Source organism: Leopardus geoffroyi, chromosome A1, assembly GCF_018350155.1.
Source record: "Leopardus geoffroyi isolate Oge1 chromosome A1, O.geoffroyi_Oge1_pat1.0, whole genome shotgun sequence".
Taxonomy (NCBI): Eukaryota; Metazoa; Chordata; class Mammalia; order Carnivora; family Felidae; genus Leopardus; species Leopardus geoffroyi.
In genome coordinates this window covers 116,896,825-116,918,536 of record NC_059326.1, presented here as the reverse complement: position 1 = coordinate 116,918,536, position 21,712 = coordinate 116,896,825, and the positions used below count along the sequence as shown (strand labels likewise).

General features: G+C 38.2%; 1 protein-coding gene across 1 annotated transcript; it reads right to left on the bottom strand.

Moving 5' to 3' along the window:
* Positions 1-16,229: 16,229 nt before the first annotated feature.
* Positions 16,230-19,480, bottom strand: PCDHB1 (protocadherin beta 1). Its single transcript, XM_045484605.1, has one exon. The coding sequence runs from the start codon at positions 19,266-19,268 to the stop codon at positions 16,812-16,814; it is 2,457 nt and encodes an 818-aa protein (XP_045340561.1). The 5' UTR covers positions 19,269-19,480; the 3' UTR covers positions 16,230-16,811.
* Positions 19,481-21,712: the final 2,232 nt, after the last annotated feature.

Here is a 21,712-nt window from a genome sequence, read left to right as displayed (position 1 = left end):
TCATTTTATTTTTTTTTTTAATTTTTTTTAACGTTTATTTATTTTTGAGACAGAGAGAGACAGAGCATGAACGGGGGAGGGTCACAGAGAGAGGGAGACACAGAATCTGAAACAGGCTCCAGGCTCTGAGCTGTCAGCACAGAGCCCAACGCGGGGCTCGAACCCACGGACCGTGAGATCATGACCTGAGCTGAAGTCGGACGCTTAACCGACCGAGCCACCCAGGCACCCCAGAAATTTCATTTTAGAAAGAAAATATGCCTAAGTGTTTTTTAACTACCAAATACAATACAGAAAAGTAATAAATAATGAAGTCTAAAGATGTAAGGGAAGGCAAAGAATATGTCAACGGGAAGGAAACCTGAGAATCTGACTACAAAATACAAAGCATAAATTACAAACTTAAATGTGATAAATATATATAAGGAAATAATATTTGAAAATGAGAAAATGCAATTATGAGTATGTACTGTCACATTAGGGTACTTATTTGAACACACACCATGAAAAGGAATAGGCAGATAAGATAGCTGAAGAATACTGAGACCACAATAACGACCAAGTAGATGCTAAGTGAGGAGTCTAAAACTTTTCCTGGCACCTGTTAAAATATGGTCAGTAGAGCTGAAAAAGACAACTGACCAGCAACAGGTCATAGTCTGAACATGGAGTAAGGTGGCATCTCAGTGTCCTTGACTATAACCTTAAGTCAGATCATGGCTAGGTTGCTATTACTCAGAAACTTGGTAGTATATACTTCCCTGTCTTGGGATTTCACGTTAAACAGACTGAGATTCAAGCCTATAAATAGTTGATAACACACGAAGGCCTTCCAGACCTAATCTATGTTCACTGCTGCCACCTTCAACATCTTTCTGCATCAGGTAAAATATGAAGGGTAAGTTGCCATTGTCATCAAACACTATCACTCACACTGACACCATGCTGCTCAATTTGAGACAGCTGCTCTTTCCCTTATGCAGAACTTGATACTTAGGGCCTTACAATTCAGAGATGTCAGAGCAAACAGGTTCTTTGTGTTCATTTTGAGGGAGGGGCAGCAGGAGGGAGTAGTTACTTGGGCAGTTTTGTAAGTATCTACAGCAGCTACATGTGCTACTAGAGCACATGCTCTCAGAAGCTGTGTTCTCTTGCTTGTTAAGTAGAGGCCATTTGGTGAAAATAAAGATATGGTTATATTACGTTTCATTTTCAGCTTGAGAAACTCCTGATTTCTGGCAGTGATAATAGAATTGTACTTGTATTTTTAATGTCCATCTCAACCAAAGGTTTTAGGGTGTAGGGAAGGTATTATGAAGACAAAACATCTCTATTGTTTATCTGGTTTGGATCTGAAACAGAAAACAGCAACTAAGGTCCCAAACTAGTGCCCTGGGATGTAGTTCATAATTATTGACATGATTAACAGGAGCGGAGTCCTCTTTACATCAGGACAATATACTTTCCAGAAAGTCCTTCATAATTGATGATCTCAGAATACACACTGTACTTTAGTATTGCCTTGGAATCTATGGATTTTATTAATGGGTTTTTAAAAACCATTATCTATGTTTATTTAAAGTTTATTTATTTTGAGTGTGTGTGTGTGTGTGTGTGTGTGTGTGTGTGTGTGTTTATGAGTGGGAGAGGCAGAGGCAGAAAGAGAGAAAGAGAGAATCCCAAATTCGCTCTGCACTATCAGTGTAGAGCCCCACGGGGGGCTCAATTCCACAAACCATGAGATCATGACCTGAGCCAAAATCGAGTCAGTTGCTTAACACCCCCCTCCAATATCTATGTTTTATCAGAAGTTTTCCTTAAGTCTTTAGGAGCCCAGAAATACCTTAAAAATATTTCTCTATTATATCTTATATTCCAATCTCTGACAAAAATGGTGATAGCCAAGGAGAGAAAGCTTTCTTCTGGGATTAACAATTTATAATACAGCTGAGCAAAATAACTGACAACCAATAACTTTTCCAATGAAGACCAGTGCAGATCTGGGTCTGGCCAACAATACTGATCATCCAATATTGTTATGGTTAAGTTAAACCCAACCCATTTCTTTCCACTGAGAAATCTGCCATTCCAGCTCTGGATATTTCTTGCCACCACTGTCCTGGCAGTTGTCAAAAGTAGACATGAGAATTGGGATTCAAGGTATACTTATGAATACTATTGTTTATATCCAAGTCCTGCCACCTTTATGGACTTTGGTTAATATAGCAATGCTCTAATGGATTTTTTGCAGCATTCTCAAGTCCAAGAAGACACTGGTGAATGATTGTATCCATGAATCTCATCTTGGAAAAATGCAAAAGATTTTATTTTAGCAACTGAAAATTCAGCGCCCGTGTCTCGCTTGGTCTGTACACCAACTCTGGATCCAATTTCTATTTAGCAGCAAATCCTGAGTCTGTTGGTTTGAAAATGCTGTCTTTTATCTTCAGAAATATTAATTACCCTCTCATCCCCACCCCCCTCAACCACCACGCATAGCTTCCCCACTCTCAGGCCCAAAATATCTGCTAAATTAGCAATGAAGGAAGTGCTCTCTAGTGCCTCTGGAACAGAATTCTGTAGGAGTTCAGTTTCCTCAATGTTATATGCTAAGTAAAATAGAAACAATCAAAGTTTGTCTTAGATTGGGCTTTAAGTATTCCATTATTCCTTCTTCTAACACTTTCTTAGCAAATACAGCTTTGAATAATCAGTTTTATCACACTGATCTTTGTGTTCTTTATACCACCAGAGTCTCAGGCTTCCAATACACTCTCAAAGTCAGGGTAGTTTAATATGGAGCATACAGTGTATATTTGCAGTCAGGTTGCTCTACCATCTGAGCCTGCAGTGTAATCACCAGGCATCTCTTAGTTTTTCAAACTCTCCAGAAAGAAGAAAAGTATTTTAGGGAGACAAACATAAATATCAAATATTTCATATTTATGTAATAGGCTTATTATCTAATGTATTGAATAATGTGTATTTTTAGTTTCTCAGCAACTATTACAAATACATTAAAAACCTGCAATTAGATCTCATTTGAGGCATATCATGCTTTTGCATCTGCTATCTTTGATTATTCTAAACCATACCAGAGACTATTAAACATTGATGTAAAGAGAGGAAAGATGAGGTTATTTCACCACTCCATATTAAATGGCATTCTGTTTCAGTGTATTGGAGATGCTGGGATATTAATTGTTAAAGAATGAATTATTTTTTATCTTAATAAGAAAACTCAGTAAAAATTAACACATACATATTTAGCATATCAATAAATAAGCTTCACAGCAACTCAGTGGATTACACCGTAAATAACGAAGGAGACATTTATTTCTATCAATTAGTTTTCTCCCGAGGTTTGATATTTGCATTTGATTTTGTCTCATCGATGTCATCAAAATAAAGTGACTTTATTTCAATAAAAAGTAAAAACTACATAATAGTAATCAAATAGTTATTTGAATTTAGCAGATGGACAGGAGTCTAGTTGAAAAGTAAACTATCACAATTTATGGGCCATCATCTATGAAATATCAAGAAAATAAAAGATGACTTTAAACGAAATAGCCCAGCCTTCCCTGGGAATACTTCCCTCTTGAAGATTATCATTTTATGGATAGACTGGGATGAGTTTCCTGGTCACGCACTGGGATACCTCCTAGGATAGTGTACATAAAATTTTAGGGGTAACTTACCTTTATGAAAGATCAAAGGAAATTAGGTCTGCACAGAAAACAATGCATTCTTTTTCAGTACTTAATACAGAAGTTACTGGCTTCTAAACCAAGACCATTATGAGGTAAATAAAAAGATAAAAATAGGGGCGCCTGGGTGGCGCAGTCGGTTAAGCGTCCGACTTCAGCCAGGTCACGATCTCGCGGTGGTCCGTGGGTTCGAGCCCCGCGTCGGGCTCTGTGCTGGCAGCTCAGAGCCTGGAGCCTGCTTCCGATTCTGTGTCTCCCTCTCTCTGACCCTCCCCCGTTCATGCTCTATCTCTCTCTGTCCCAAAAATAAATAAACGTTGAAAAAAAAATTAAAAAAAAAAGATAAAAATAGCTAAGTTATCAGTACTTGTTGACTATAAATTAACCTTAGCTATGCCTCCAAAGAAAACACTACTAAAGGTAGAGCCGTAAAACAACTATGATGCTATTCAGAAAAGGGATGTTTTCCTCTGCTTTTTATCCAGAGCCCCAAAGCAACAATACCAAGGATGATAGCTGTATCTACCTATTGTCTTGTTTTCAGCTTCAAAGAACTTAGTTTCACTGAAGATAAAGTGATGTTGCTTGCATGAATCTCTTTTCTCTCTGTCCTGCATTAGGCTGGCAGAGTATGGAATATTTTGAACATTTAATGAAAAAAAATTCTGGAAGGAAGGATCAAGGCATTTTCTTTTTAGTCCAGAGTGCTTAGATTATGATCCTTGAACAGGTGAAGTCTGTTTCTGGAAGTTTTCCAGGATGAGCAGATTAAGTGTCAACATGACCAATTCTGTGGAACTGTGATCCATTGAGATTGTCATCCAACATCCTTCACAGGGAGAAAGATTTCTGAAACTATTTCTGCTGTAAATTTTCTAAGTATTTAGCACATAGCCCTGAAACTGCCTGGTAATTTCCTTGCAGTGCATATTTACAATGCACAGATATCAGCAGTAATCAAAATGTTCCCGAGTAGTTTCCAGACATTGGAGGATTTAGTGAGCTCAGATTATTCAGCGAGCCGTTTCTTAATTATTAAGACTAAATCTTCAGCAGAAACTTCTGACAACCAGGTTGCCTAGGGGAATGCATCAAAAGGGTTGTCGCTGGTTGTCATTATTTGGACCTAGGAGGTCCCAACTAGTGCTGATAACTACCATTCCTCTCTGTGACAGTCAGACTTACCTTGGGTTGTTCTTCATCCAGAGATTTCTTTTGCCACGAATGAGTAAATTACTTACCCCACTATTGCATCGCACTTTATTGTGAGAATGGATATTGAACTGATGGTGTAGTTTCCAGTTACGGAAAATTCACCCAAATCTCACGCATGTCCCCGGTGCACATTCTGCAACGTTCAGAAGAATTTTTCAAAGAAGGAACATCTTAGACTCATAGGTTTTTCTCAGAAAACCAAAAAGAAGTTTACAGGTAATACTTGGAAACGCTGAACTCCTACAGGTCTGGTTTCCTGTTCGGGAGAAAAGACTCTTCTGTGGGTGGAGCTAAACTATTCTTGGATTTGTTTGGAAACCACCCTGCTCTTGTCTGTCCTCCCGCAGGTACACGGACGCTCCCCTTCCCGCAGCCGACGCCAAATCTCCAGAAACTCCGGCCATTAATAGGCACCTTCCTTTCCCAGGGCCGCCTGCAATACGCTCAGGAAGAAAAGGAAAACTCACCACTTGCCTTTTCTGCCAGATTTTCTCTCCCACAATTTCCTGCACATCCTCTGAAGGCGCTGTCTGTAACAAACGAAGCCTTCGGGAGTCCTGTAAGAGGAATAACGTCAATTTATGTCTAGTTCTCATTCATTTTAAGAAAGGTCTGCAATCCGAGCTTGCAGCCGATACTTTCCAAGCCGCGTCCATCCCCAGCACCTTTCAGGTTTTGTCTTTTCTAAAATGGAGTCTGCGGCAAATGTCAGGCTCCTCCTCCTACTTTTTAGCCTGTAGCACCACCAGGCGTCCGAACTGAAAACCTGATGTATATACCAAGCTTTCCGTCAGAAACTGTCAAAATCTGTTCTTCGTCATGTCCGTCGTCTGGTGGCACAGTTCTTAAATTATTTCTTCGGGCTACTCCTCGGGTTTTTGGTTTAACCAATGTGAACAAAAACAATTATTAATTGGTGCACGGTTTTATTAGATTTCTAATTATCAATTATTTTGTTATACTATCATAGCTGTACAATTTCTTTTGAGAGTAACTTGAACTGGATTTCTTCCATTTCAGAGAGGCCACCCATTTGGCCATGCATTAGTTGAATTTATTAATTCATCGGCAGGTGTTTGGGATTATATTCAGGCCGTGTGAAAGATATTGAGGGTAGAAAATGGAATAAAGCCTGGTGCCTACACCCCAGGAGGTTACAGCCTAGAAGGGGGACCCAGAGACAATGACCTTAGTGGGAGCTAAGGGCTAAGATAAGAGATTTGCACAGGCACTATGACTACTCAAAGGGATACTAAGTAAGAACAGAAATGGGCTATGAGGAAGATTCCAGAGGAGGTGAGGTTTGAACTAAGTTGAATTTTATGGTACCAACTTAAACACAAACCCAGTGAAATTATTTTCTACTCCTGATGAAGTATTTCTGATTTTGTGAGAAATGAGATTTTCTCAAAAGATGGGAACACCAGGGCTTATGTGAAATTCAATGCAGTCTTTCAGTGAGTGAACAGCACAGAGACTTTATGAAGTATTGTGGGTTGACAACTAAAAGACTAGGGATGGGCCCTTTTTTCTGATTTGAATTTGGTACAGATGTCTAATACTCAATTTAAAGGAGAGTCCTGCAACTTGAGTTGTATGCACATGTGAGTAATTTGTTGTGTTAACAATATCAGCTTTTTTAAATGTTTATTTACAGAAAGAGAGAGAGAGAAAGAGAGAAAACACATTCAGGGGAGTGGCAGAGAGGGAGAAAGAATGCCAAGCAGGCTCCACTCTGTCAGCAAAGAGCCTGATTCACATGCTGGATCCCACAAATCATGAGATCATGACCTGAGCTTAAACCAATGAGCCGCCCAGGCGCCCCTCCCTTTTAATCCTTTTGATATCTCCAAGGTCTGTGGTAATGATCTGTTTCATTCCTGGGATTATTACTTTGTGTTTTCTCTTTTTCTTTGAACTTCTCTAAGAACAAGCTCTCTGCTTCACTAATTGTTTCTATTATTTTTCTGTTTTGAATTTCATTGATTTCTGCTTTTATTATTATATACTTCCATCTCCTTGCTTTGGATTTGTTTTGTTCTTCTTTGTCTAGGTTCTTGAGGGTAGGCTTAGACTATTGATTTGAGGCTTTTCCTCTGTCTTTTTTTTTTTTTAACGTTTATTTATTTTTGAGACAGAGACACAGCATGAACGGGGGAGGGGCAGAGAGAGAGGGAGACACAGAATCGGAAGCAGGCTCCAGGCTCTGAGCCATTAGCCCAGAGCCCGACGTGGGGCTCGAACTCGCGGACCGCGAGATCGTGACCTGAGCTGAAGTCGGACGCTTAACCGACTGAGCCACCCAGGCGCCAATTTTCCTCTGTTTTAATGTTTACATTTAGTACTATACATTTCCCTCCTAACACTATTTTAGCCGTGCCCCACAAATTCTGATATGTTGTATTTTCATTTTCATTCAGTTCAATGCACTTTAAAATTGCCCTTGGCACTTCCTCCTTAATATGTGCATTATTTATATGTGTATCATTTAGGTTTGAAGTGTTTTGGATAGTTTTATCTTATCCTTCTATTAGTGATTTCTAGTTTACTTTTATTGTGGTTGCTGAGTGCCTTCTCTATCATAATAATTACTTTAAATTTGTTAAGATTTATTTAATGGTCCAGGATATAATCTACTATTTTGGTACATGTTCTGTGAGCACTTAGAAAGAGTATAATTCTGTTCTTCTTGGGTAGAGTGTCCTATATATGTCTATTAGATCCTGTTAGTTGGTTGTCGAGTTCTTGCTGAGTTTGTCTACTTCTGTCAATGGCCGAGAGAAATGCTGAGGTCTCCAAACTACAGTTGTGAATTTGTCTGTCTCTCCTTTCTGTTCTATCAATTTTGCTTCACATATTTTGCAGCTCTGTTGTTCCACACGTGAGCATTTAGGATCACTATGGCTTCTTAGTGAACTTTCTTACCACTATATCATGTACCTTTCTGCCTCTGATAATTTTCTTTCTCTGAAATTTCTGATATTAATATGGCCACACCTGCTTTCTTTTATTAACATATTTATGATATATATTTTCCCATACTTTAACTTTCAACTAACCTGTATTGTTATATCTGAAGTGAATTTATTATAGACAGTATATATTGAAGTCATGTATTTTAATCCATTCTGCCAACTTCTGTCTTTAACTGGTGTGTTTGGATCATTTACATTAAAAAAAAATCTTTTAATGTTTATTTTTGAGAGAGTGACAGAGTGCGAGCAGGGGAGGGACAGAGAGAGAGGGAGACAAAGAATCTGAAACAGGCTCCAGGCTCCGAGCTGTCAGCACAGAGCCCGCTGCAGGGCTCGAACCCATGAACGGTGAGATCATGACCTGAACCGAATTCGGACGCTTAACCCACTGAGCCACCCAGGTACCGCTGCATCACTTACATTTAATGTAATTATTCATATGCTAGGGGCTTAAGTCTGCCATTTTAATTTTTGGTTTCTGTTTGTTTGTTTGTTTCTGTTTTCTTTTTCTCTTTCTGTAGGTTACTTGACCATTTTTAAACATTTGATTTAGATTTATCTAGAGTGTTTCTGAGTATATTGCTTTATAAGACTTTTTAGTGGCAGCTTTAGGTATTACATTATATATAGATAACTTTTCACAGTCTACTTATATCATTTCATCTGTTTGAATGAAATATAGTTAGTTATTCCCTCTATATACATTCAGAACCACATCAGGCAGTGTTGCCATTTTTGTTTCAACATAATTTAGGAAATTCAAGAGGAGAAGAAAGCCTATTGTATTCACCCATTTTTTACTCACTGTGTTCTTTATTGTTTACTGATGTTCCAAGTTTCCTTTTTAAAAATTTTTTTAAATGTTTATTTATTTTTTGAGAGAGAGCAAGAGTGAGAAAGGGCAAGTGCGAGCAGGAGAGGGGCAGAGAGAGACAGAGACACAGAATCTAAAAGCAGGCTCCAGGCTCTGAGCTGTCAGCACAGAGCCCAATGTGGGGCTCAAACACATGGACTCCTAGATCATGACCTGAGCCAAAGTTGGACGCTTAACCAACTGAGCCACCCAGGCACTTCCCACGGTTCCCTTTTAAATTATTTCCTTTCTGTTTAGAGAACTTCTCTTAGCCATTCTTTTAGGGTCAGTCTGCTAATGACAAAGCTCTCAGTTTTCCTTCACCTGAGAATGTCTTGATGTCCTCTTTATTCCTGAAGGATCTTTTAACTGGGTATGGGATATTGGGTTGACAGTTCTTTTCTTTCAGTCACTAGAAACATTGTGCTACTTGCTTCTGGCCTCCATCATTTCTGATGAGAAACCCCCTATCATTCAAATTGGTTTTCCCCTATAGGTAATTTTTTAGTGTCCTTTTTCCAGCTGCTTTAAAGACTTTTTGTCTTAGTTTTCAGAAGTTTGACTATAACATGTCTTGGTGTGGATTTCTTAGTTTTTTTACTGTTTGGAGTCTCAATTTTTTTTAAGTAGGCTTCATGACCAGCGCAGAGCCCAACATGAAGCCTAATGCAGGGCTTGAACTCATGACCTTGAGATCAAGACCTGTGTTGAGATCAAGAGTCAAAGGCTTAACTGACTGAGCCACCCAGTTGCCCCTTGCTCAGCTTTTTAAATATCCAAGCATATGTCTTTAGCCAAATATGGATAGTTGTCAGTCTATCCCTTTGCATACTTTTTTAGTCCTACCTTCCTTCTCCTTTCCTTCTATACCTCCAATGACACAAATATTAGATCTTTTGTTATTTTCCCACACATCTCTGAAATTCTGTTCATTTACTTTAAAGTATATTTTCTTTCTTGTTCAGACTGGGTAATTTCTATTGTTCTGTATGCCAATTAACTGATTCTTTTGCCTATTTCCTCCATTCTACTATTCAGCCTATCCACTAAGCTTTTTATTTTAGTTATTGTATATTTCAGTTCTAAAATTTCCATTTAGTTCTTCTTTGTATTTTTTATTTCTTTACTGAGACTTTCTTTTTTAAATTTTTATTAAGTTATTAATCTTAATTCCAGTATAGTTAACATACAGTGCTATATTAGTCTCAGGTATACAATATAATGATTCAACAATTCTATACATTACTGAGTGCTCATCATGATAAGTGTACTATTTAATTCCCGTCTCCTATTTCACCCATTCCCCCACTGACCTCCCCTCTGGTAACCATCAGTTTGTTCTCTATAGTTAAGAGTCTGTTTCTTGGTTTGTGTCTCTCTTTTTCTTCCTTCGTTCACTGGTTTCTTAAATTCCATATACGAATGAAACCATATTTGTCTTTCTCTGACTGACATATTTTGGTTAGCATTATACTCTCTAGCTCCATCCATGTTGTTGCAAATGTCAAAATTTCATTCTTTATATGGCTGAATAAATTCAAGTGTGTGTGTGAGTGTGTGTGTGTGTTTCACCTCTTTATCCATTCATCTATCGACAGACACTTGGACTGCTTCTAATTATTGTAAATAATGCTGCCATAAACATAGGGATGCATATATCCTTTTGAATTGGTGTTTTTGTGTTCTTTGGGTAAATTCCCAGTAGTGTGATTACTGGATCATGGAGTAGTTCTATTTTTAATTTTTTGAGGAACTTCCATGCTGTTTTCCACAGTGGCTGCACCAGTTTGCATTCCCACTAAGAGTGCATGAGGATTCCTTTTTCTCCACATCCTTGCCAACACTTGTTTCCTATGTTTTTGATTTTAACCATTCTGACAGGTATGAAGTGATATCTCATTGTAGTTTTGACTTGTGTTTCCTTGATGATGAGTAATGCTGAGCATCTTTTTATGAGTCTTTTGGACATCTGGATGTCTTCTTTGGAGAAATATCTGTTCATGTCTTCTGCTTATTTTTTAATTGGATTATTTGTTTTTGGGGTGTTGAGTTGTGTAAATTCTTTATATATTTTGGATACTAACCCTTTATTGGATACATCATTTGCAAATGTCTTTCTTTCATTCAGTTGGTTTTCCATTAGTTTCGTTGTTTCCTCTGCTGTGCAGAAGCTTTTTAGTTTGATCTAATCCCAATAATTTATTTTTGCTTTAACTTCTTTTGCCACGGGAGATATATCTAGAAAAATGTTGCTATGGCCAATATCAGAGAAATTACTGCATGTGCTCTCTTCTTGGATTTTTATGATTTCAGGTCTTACATTTAGGTCTTTAATCCATTTTGAGTTTATTTTTCTTTATGGTGTAAGAGAGTAATCCAGTTTCATTCTTTTGCATGTAGCCATCCAGTTTTCCAAACATCATTTGTTGGACTGTCATTTTCCTATTGTGTATTCTTGTCTCTTTTGTTTAACTGACCATATAATCATGGGTTTGTTTCTGGGCTTCCCATCCTGTTCTATTCATGTATGTGTCTATTTCTGTGCCAATATCATACTGTTTTGATTATTATAGCTTTGTAGTATAACTTGAAATCTGGAATTTTGATAATTTCAGCTTTGTTTTGTATTTTCAAGATCGTTTAGGCTACCTGGGGTCCTTTGTGGTTTCACACAAATTTTAGGATCACTTGTTCTAGTTTTGTGAAAAATGCTGTTGGTATTTTGATAGGGATTGCATTAAATCTATAGATTGCTTTGGGTAGTATGAACCTTTTAACAATATTTTTTCTTCCAATCCATGAGAGTGGAATATCTTTCCATTTGTGTGTGTCATAACTTCAGAAATTTTTGGCAGTGGTTTTTCAACCTTTTTTTCAAGAGCAAGATAGACCCATTTTAGCTTCTGGCTCTAAGCAGCGACCCCAGCTTTTATTTTCCATCTTGCATGGAGAACATTTTTCTCCCAATAGCCCATCAGAGCCAAACTTATGACAACTAATGCCAGCTTCCCATCCTGTAGCTCAGAAATATAAGGGCTTCATCCTTGTTCACTATTTTATGTTTGTTCCATTTTGTTTTACACATTTTCTAATTTTTAATTTTTATCTATTTTTTTGTGTGTTCATGCGAGCAGGGCATGGTGCACAGAAGTATAAGCTTGCTTCACCAGCTTAAGAGAAAACTGTGTCATTTTTACTTTTTAATATTTTATTTCAGTGTTATATAAACACAACCAATACTTTAGTAATATTTTTTAAGTGTTACAGAAATTGTAAATGAAGTCAAATTTTTGGTTGAAGAGTGTCTGATTAGTTGCATACTTTTATGATATTCAACTGTACAGAAAATAGGCCTTTATATAGGAGACTTACATGGATGAGTTCTGCTTCCACAAAGGAGACAAATTCATCTTTAAATAGAAACCAACACGGGCACTTGGGTGCCTCACTGGTTGAGTGTCTGACTTCGGCTCAGGTCATGATCTCGCGGTTTCTGAGTTCGAGCTCCACATAGGGCTCATTGCTGTCAGAGCAGAGCCCACTTCAGATCCTCTGTCTCCCTCTCTCTCTCTGCCCCTCCCCTTCTCATGCTCTCTGTCTCAAAAATAAATTTAAAAAACATTAAAAAAAAGAAACCAACAACAGCAAAATACAGAGACATTGCAGAGAAAGCAATATATTTACTTATTTTTAGGAGAATTAAATAGAACCAGACAGACCAATTCCATTTCTTGTATATCTGTATGTCTAATTTCAGCATATAAATCTATGTCTTAACTGACAACTCTATTAAACATAGCTTATAAATATATAAACATGCCCACATAATAAAATTTAAAGTTTTCATAGTTTACTGTTTATTTAGTAGTTTTATAACTGTAATGGAAATTTTAAATCAAATTAATGTAATTTTTATTTGAAGTTAAAACATCATTATGAAGAAACTTTAACAAGATTTAAGAAACTTATACTTGTTTAAGATCATACAGAATATAGAGTTACAAAGAAATACTTATTTTGGCCAAATGTGTTCTATGTGAATAATTCCAGTCTTATAAATATGCTTTTCATCCCAGATAAAAAGACTTCCTGAACAACAAAATAAATAATAATAACATTGAATTATAACCCAAATAAAAAGGTAAATATCCATGAGACTATACATAAAGAAATGACTACATAATAAGTAAATAGAGGAGAAATGACAAGATTTCCTTATAGGAGAATTTCAATTAATTAGTGTAAAAGGAATCAGGGAAATAGAAAATTACCATCCAAATGCCACAGTGTTAATTGCCATAGGAAATATCCAGCAATGGATACAAAAATTAATGGGCAAAAGTTTAAGCAGAAACATGATATTTGCATAGTTTCAAAGCGTCTCTCTCCAAGTATTTATTAATTACAAAGAGAGAAATAGTAACTTTACACTGGAGAAACTTGACAGATATTATATTAAGCAAGTGTTGGAGATTAATATCACCTTAACACTACTGAACTGTACACTTAAAAATCTTTAACATGGTACATTTTGTGTTATTTTTAACCACAATTGTTTTAAAAGATTAATGTCACCAGTCAATAGGACACATTGACATCATGTACCCCCTGATAATGATGTACTGAGAAGGATACAATATCATTTCTGCAGTATTCTTCCCAATAATGCATAGCATCAATAATCTATGGGGTGCCTGGGTGGCTTAGTTGGTTGAGTGTCCGACTTTGGCTCAGGTCATGATTTCATGATCTCATGGTTCATGGGTTCAAGCCCTGCATCGGCCTCTGCGCTGACAGCTCAGAGTCTGGAGCCTGCTTCGGATTCTGTGTCTCCTTCTCTGTCTGCCCCTCCCCCACTCACACTCTGTCTCTCTCTCTCAAAAATAAATAATAAACATTAAAAAAATTAAAAGGAAAATAATCTACAGAAGACAAAGACAATCTCAAATTGAGGCACATGTTTGTTAACTAAAATTATTATGGTAATCATTTCACAATACATGTAAATCAAGTCATTATCCTGTATGCCTTTAACATATACAGTACTATATGTCAATTATATCTCAATAAAACTGAAAAAAGTTGAGGAACATTTTTACAAATAACTGACTAGTACTCTTCAAAAGTCTTGAGGTCATGAAAGACAAGGAAAGGTTAAGAAACTATCATGGATGGTAGAAACTAAGGAGACATAATTAAATGTGTTGTAGGATTTTGGATTGGATCCTTGAAAAGAAAAAGGACACTAGGGAAAAAAGTGGCGAAACCTAAGTAAAGTCTGTAGTTTAGTTAATAGAATTGTACCAAGGTTAATTTCTTAATTTTGATAACTGGCAATGGTTATGTAAGATGTTAACATTTAAGGGAAGCTAGGTGAAGGGAACTTTATACTACTCATGTGGTTTTGTAAGTCTAAAATTATCTCATAACAAAAAGTTTCTAAAGGGCTTAAATTCCTTATAACTTAAAACTTCCAGTATAAATGTAAGTCTATATATATTTCAAAGTTAAATAGGTTATTGAAGCAATTTGCCCAAATTAGATATTTTTAATTGAATATTTATCATGGCCTTTTTATACAAGAGCACTTTAAAGCACTTGAATTAGGTCTTTGACTAAATACATAGTTATAACGTCACTTGACATTTGAGGGAAGGTAACTGTCCTAATTATTTGCATTCTTTATTTTAATTTGCGGATGGAAATCTGACTTAATCTCAGCTGGTATATAGAGTGCTCTCCAAATTCAAATGGCTCACATCACATTCAGCAAATTGATACAGAGATGTTTTTAGTTTTTAATCATCAAGTACAATTGGAATTTTCTTAGAAACTTGAAGTCTGAATAAAAATGACAGATCATCAATTAACACAGTGGTTGTCAATCTGAAGTCAATGGCAAAAGTTTCACTGGTCTAAGGCAAAAATGAGCCCAATAATGGCATAATACATTTTTCATAAAATGACATTTTTAGTTTAGAGGACAGTTTCCTTTATTGGATCACTGTATTATCATTTTTACATTAAAATGCCATTTCCTTTGTGAAATAATGTTACAAATTAATAGTGTTTGTTTCGTTTTAATTATTTTTCCATACATGGAAAAAGAAAAAGTTGACAAATCTACATTTTCCATCCATTTTGTGTATTTGTGTATGTGAACTTTACTATTTGAAATTCAAAGTCTTAGGGGCACCTGGGTGGCTCAGTCAGTTAAGCGTGGACTCTGGATTTCAGCTCAGGTCATGATCTCACAGTTCATGAGTTCGAGCCCCATGTTAGGCATTGTGCTAATGGTGGGGAGCCTACTTGAGATTCTCTCTCTCTCCCTTTCTCTCTGTCCGCTCTCTCAAAATAAATAAATAAACTTAAAAAAAATGAAATTCAAAGTCTTAAAATCACCATTCTATACAATTTTCTTTCCTTATTCTTACCATCAAGCCAGAGTCTTGCCATTGATTATGGTCATATCATGAAATGTAATCAAATACAGTTAATCCATGACAATTATTTAATCAAATGCAGTTAACCCAGAGGCTTTTAGTTAATAATGTTTTAACTAATTACTATTTACCCAAAAAAGAATTCTATCTTCTTTCTCACTTAAGGCCTCTGATTTCAGCATACCTTAACAATCCTAACCTAAATATACTGAAACACTATTCCATGTTTTGTTCAAGAAAGACCTTTACTCCAAATGAGCAGATTATAACATGATTTATGGAAAACAGTTAATATTAATAAAAAAGACAATTCATTGGTATTCCACATTTGATTTATCCATTCTCAAAATAGTAAGGAAAATACTGAAGGCAGACATAGGTTATACCAGTTCTGCCCTAAGCATTTCTAACATTTTAAAAATAACTTATTACTAAATTTTAGTATATCTTGGTCACCAGGTAGACAGCCAGATAGTACCATTCGGAGTCAGTCATAATTCTATGAATGAAGCTTATATCAATGAATATGATTTAAGAAGTATTTTAAGAGATACTTCTGTACCCTAAGAAATCCAGGTACAAATATTGTGCTCTCCTGTACAGGACATATCCTCATGGGTCTGAATTTACACACATTTAAATAAAATAAGGCACATGATTAAAGTGTCATTAAAGCAAACTTAAAAAAAAAACTTTTAAGGCAAGTTAGTAGTATGGTTAGCATCATTGAAATATGTTAACATTTTAATATTGGTTTTTTTAATTTTAGAATGAGAGAAATTAAAATAGCTTATGAAGGCAAAACCATGATAATCAAAAAAAAGCCTAACTTCTTTCATGATTCCATTTCATTTTATGAATGATTTGCTAGGAAGTACCTTTTTTCTGTTTCCATGACATCACTTCAGAATCCTCAGAAGGGAAAATGGCCTAAAATCCAATCTGGTAATATCTGAAAATGTATCTTTTCTTAAGGCCACTTAATTGGTATTATCACTTTTTCCTTTAATATCTTTTATTTTGATAGCATTTGTTAACGACAATAAGCCTTACTGATTTTTTTCCCCTCATCTACCTTTTATTCTCCACATTCAAATAACTGTTCTCTGATAAGTAAGGGATAGACACCTGTATACAAAGAGAGGTTTCCGCTTGCCTAAGGCCTAAACGACCATTAAGAAATCCCATCTAACTTAATTTTGGAGAACATTCCTGAACTGAATCTCTTTAGTCTTTCTACCCTTACTCACATTCTCAAATAAGTCAATTCTTTTTTTTTCCTTACCTTTCCTTTTACCTGATTATCTATGAGGACCATTCACCAGGCATTTGTGTCCTTATGATTCAAAGATGATCTCCACTTACTAAGGAATAAAAATCTAGAAATTTCTGAGTAATGATAAGCTATATATCTGTTTCTCAAACCTAACTGCTTCCTGATGTATCAAAACTAGAAGCTAGTTTTCTTCCCCATGCATACGTAACTGTCTACTAGAAAACAATTTAAAGGCAAAATAACAGGATATCTCTGTGGAACTAAGCATTTCCAGGTCCAGAACTAATGAACTTCCAGAGGACACATGAATAATGATTACTTATAGCTCATGAGCAAGAACTACATATAGTCATCAGGTACTTGGCCATGGCCCTCCGACCCCCGAGACCTATTCCTACCAGAATCTGGGGGTAAACTGGAGCCAGCCTCTGTTTTTGCTTCTCCAGTGCCATGTGGGAAGGGGAAGTTGGGCATAAAGCGCTTAAGGAACCGAAACTCACTATTGCCAGTGCCAGTGGCCGAGCACATTTCATAGGGACATGGCTGAGATAAAGATCCATTGGCTCCTTCTTGTACCAAGTTGTTAGGGAAATTAGAGTCATCATAGAAATGCTCTTGAACTGTGAACTTTTCTCTATATTTAACCTTCTGGTAGATGTGTATAACAAAGATCACTGTGACAGAGAGGAGAAAGAGAAAGGAAAGCACAGCCAGAGAAATGACCAAATATTTAGTGGATGGATTTACCCTTGTAGGATGCTTGGATGGATCCTGAAACTGTAGATAGGGCTCAGAAAACCCATCTACCAGCAAAATGTTGAGTGAGGCAGTAGTGGAAAGAGCTGGTTGGCCATGATCCTGAACAAGAATTGTAAGTTTCTGAACCACAGGGTCTCTTTCAGCTATCTGCCGCAGTGTACGGATTTCCCCATTTTGTTGTTGAACAGAGAATAACCCAGTGTCAGTGGCCTTAAGGAGATGATATGAAAGCCAAGAATTCTGACCTGAGTCACCGTCCACAGCCACTACCTTGGTCACCAGGTAGCCTGCCTCTGCAGACCTGGGCACTAGGTCATTGCAGGGCAAGGTGCCATTCTGCAGTGGGTACAAGATCATTGGGCGGTTGTCATTGTCATCCAGAACAACCACTCTGACAGTAACCTGGCTACTCAGTGACAGGAAGCCCCCATCAGTTGCCTTTACCACAAACTGAAATTTTTGAATGGCCTCATAATCCATGGTTCTCAGTGCATAGAGCTTCCCATTGTCTGAATTTATGGAGATGTAAGCAAAGACTGATAAATCTCCACTTTCTGGAGGAAGCAGAGTATATGTTACTTGGGCATTCTCACCCAAATCTAGATCCTCAGCATGAACTTTGCCAATAAAAATTGCAGGGCTGTTGTTTTCTCGAACAGTCAAAATGTATGAGTCTTCCTGAAATATTGGGGGATTGTCATTAATGTCAGATATTAGCACCTCAATCACAGTTTCTGTGAACAGACTGGGTGGCCCAGTATCCATGGCAACAACGGTGATATTGTAGCCTGAGACCTCTTCCCGATCCAAGACTCTGTCAGTAACCAGAGAGTAAGAATTCCGGAAAGTAGGTTTGACTGCAAAGGGAAGGTCTTCTCTGAGGAAGCAGATGATTTTTCCTCCCACTCGAATGTCCCGGTCTCGGATAGAGAAAAGGGCCACTACAGTCTCTAATGGGGAGTCCTCAGGGAGAGGGCTGGACACAGAGGAGATTGACACTTCAGGAGGATTGTCATTAACATCCACCACTTCCACCAGGACTTTGCTGTGGGCAGAGAGGCCCCCTCCATCGGTGGCTTGAATGTCAATATCATATGTTTCAATTGCTTCAAAATCTAGGGGCCCTCTTAGTCGAACATCCCCAGTCTGCGAGTCAATCTGAAACGTCTGGAGAATTGCTTCTGGGTTTTGAGCTAAGGAATAAGTTATATCCTTGTTGGAGCCCTCATCCAGGTCTGTGGCACTCACAGTGACCACCAAAGAACCATTGGCACTATTTTCTAGTACCTGAGCGCGGTACACCAATCTGGAGAACTGAGGCACGTGGTCATTGACGTCCAGAACGACTACACGGATGTGAGCGATGCCAGATTTGGGAGGGGACCCGCCATCCACCGCTGTAATTGTCAAGTTGACTTCAGGCTGCTCCTCTCTGTCCAGGGGCTTATCCAGCACCAGCTCAGCGTATTTGGGCCCATGGCTGCGAAAGCGGGTATGAAGGTGAAAATACGTGTTGGGGCTTAAGGTGTAGTTTTGGAGACCATTGAGGCCCACATCCAGATCCTGGGCACTCTGCAGAGGAAAACGTGAACCCAAGGGAGTACTCTCCGGAATCTTTAAAAGCGGCTCCTTGTTTAGGAAAATCGGGGCATTGTCATTAATATCAAATACCCTGACCTCGACACGAAAGGACTGCAGCGGCTCCACCAAGACTATTTCAAAATGCAGAACACACGGGTCAGCTTTGCCACAGAGTGACTCCCTATCCAGTTTCTCCTTCACGAACAGATCCCCTGTCTTGCGGTGGAGCCGGAAGTGCACTTTGTTGCCGTCGGAAACCAGCCGCGCCCCGCGCGCAGCCAGCTTCCCTACCTCCAGCCCCAGGTCCTTAGCCACATTAGCCACAAACGAACCGCTCTCCATCTCTTCTGCCACGGAGTAGCGGATGGTTGCTGCACTTCCCATAGATATGCACACAAAAAAGAGAAGAGACCCTACTTGCCTGTTCTGCATGAGCTTTCTGTGCGCAACCGCCATCCGGTCTCGCAAGCTCACTCTCTGCAGCAGCCGCCACCTGTTGCGGGTATACTTCACTTTTCTGCCCACAGATTCTTGGAACTGCTGCTCTCGGCTTTGCTCCTCTGTAACCGCAGCACCGGGCTAGCAAAGCCCGGTAAGCTGTTTTGCACTTGGAAGAAAATTTGCATTGAGCAACTCAACTCCCCAGTCTATCCAGTGTATTAATAGATATGTTCTCATTCTGGAGAGTTAGGCAGAGGATGAAAGTTGTTGCCAAAGCAACGCAGAGTCTTTAATTCCCTTTCAGAAAAAAAGTCCTTGGGAATTAAGAAGCCAATGAGGATAGTCACTTAAGCTGAAGTCACCAATCTGGGAGCCGGCTGGGGCTGCTGCAGCAACCGGCAAACAGCGAGGAGTAAGCAAGCTACCTTGCTTGTTCAGAGATCAAGGGAGAGTCAAAAAGGCAGCTCTTTTTGCCCACGGGTCCTGTCCCTGTGTTTTAATACAATCACCTGTTTTGCACCAAAAAAGGTGGGGGGGGGGGGTTGTAAAAAAGATCCTGCAGTGTCTTTTGGAGCCAGATGGAAGTCAGGCAGGGGCAGGGGTTTGGAGAAAGTGGTCAGCAGGAAAAAGAAAGGGGACAGACAGGTTTTTCTTTCAGGAACCTGGTGTCCAGTAGGTACATTGATAGGAGAACTGGCGAACTAGGCTCTTGATATGCACAAATCCATTCCTTTCCTAGAACCCTCACCCTCAAGAAGCAGTTGGCTTGGCACTTAGGATTATAATGATAGTAATATTTACTGGGTATGGTTTCTATATAGCACTGGGACTGTGTTAAGTGGTTTACACGCATTATTTAATCCTTGCAACAGCTCTATTAAGTACACATTATTTCTTTAACATTTTTTAATGTTTATTTTTGAGAGAGAGAGAGAGAGAGACTGTGAGTGAAAGAGAAGAGACATAGAATCTGAAGCAGGCTCCAGGCTCTGTGCTGTGGGAACAGAGGCCAACACGCGGCTCGAACCCACAAACTGCGAGATCATGACCTGAACCCAAGTCCATGCGCTTAACCGACTGAGCCACCCAGGTGCCCCTCTTTTTTTTTTTTTTTTTTAAGACAAAGAAACAGACTGGAGAAGTTATGTCACTCTTCCAAGACCCTGCCTCATAAGGATTAGAGAAAGAATTCAGTTTAATTTTGTCTGACTTCAGAGTCTCTGCTCTTAATCAGTATATTACTGTGTTTCCCAAATAACATAATGGATAAATGAAATGAAAATGTTTGGCTTTGGATTTGAAAGGAAATGAAATAACAGACTACTTAGATATATTGAAAATGACCTGATAGAAATTTGGGGGATACTTGTTCAGAGTTTCTTTTACAATCATTAGATCAAAGAATGTTTAAGAATGATGAACCACCTCAAAAAAGATAGGGTCCAATACTCCTCTCGATTTTTTTAAAGATTAAGAAACTAAGGCCCAAATGATGAAATTACTTACCCAGTTCATACAGCTATTCCTGGCAGTAGGAACTAGAACCTGTCTTTTGACACTCTCATCTCATGTCCATTAAAAGCATTTGGTGAGTCCCCATTTGTGCTCAGCATTTTCTATGCTAGGTGCTATAGAAAGAGTTACTGCCACTTATGAGAAATCTAAACCATATTTTCCAAATGAGAAAAAAATGAATGAAAAGTGTATATGTTATTGACATCCTGACATGAAGGAGTTAATGGATCCCCCAATCTCCATTACCTAAATTAATATCTAGCTTAAGTGTGCAGCTCTAAACAGTTTAATTTTGCCGCTTTAAAAAACTGTATATAGGGGTGCCTGGGTCACTTAGTCAGTTAAGCTTCCGACTTCAGCTCAGGTCATGATCTCACGGTTCATGGGTTTGAGCCCCGCATCGGGCTCTATGCTGACAGCTCAGAGCCTGGAGCCTGCTTCTGATTCTGTGTCCCCCTCTCTCTCTGCCCCTCCCCTGCTCACACTGTCTCTGTCTCTCAAAAATAAATAAATGTAAAAAAACTGTATATAAAAGTACATACAATAAAATGTACAGAAGGTAATATTTTCACTATGCTAAAAAAAACCTTAACATTTATGATGAGTAATCTTTTAAGTCTAGTTTCTTTCCTTCATTATTTAGCTCCATGTGAGACTGACATTTTTGTGTTTAGTTCTTGTTCACCCATTTCCATTGCTGTATAGAATTCCAGAGTATTGTCAATACCCTTTGGCCATAGAGCATCAGGAACGCACCTGTAGTTGAAAAGAGCTGTATTTTCTGACTGCAACAAGGGAGATTGCATACCACAGAGAATCATGGGGAATCACAGTAAGAGGGTGTCGGAAAGGACTTAGAGTATTTAGTCTTGTGCAAGGTGATCTGGGGTGCTATGAAGAAGGACTTTACTCTGGATGGGATGCTATCAGCAATGGAGTTGATA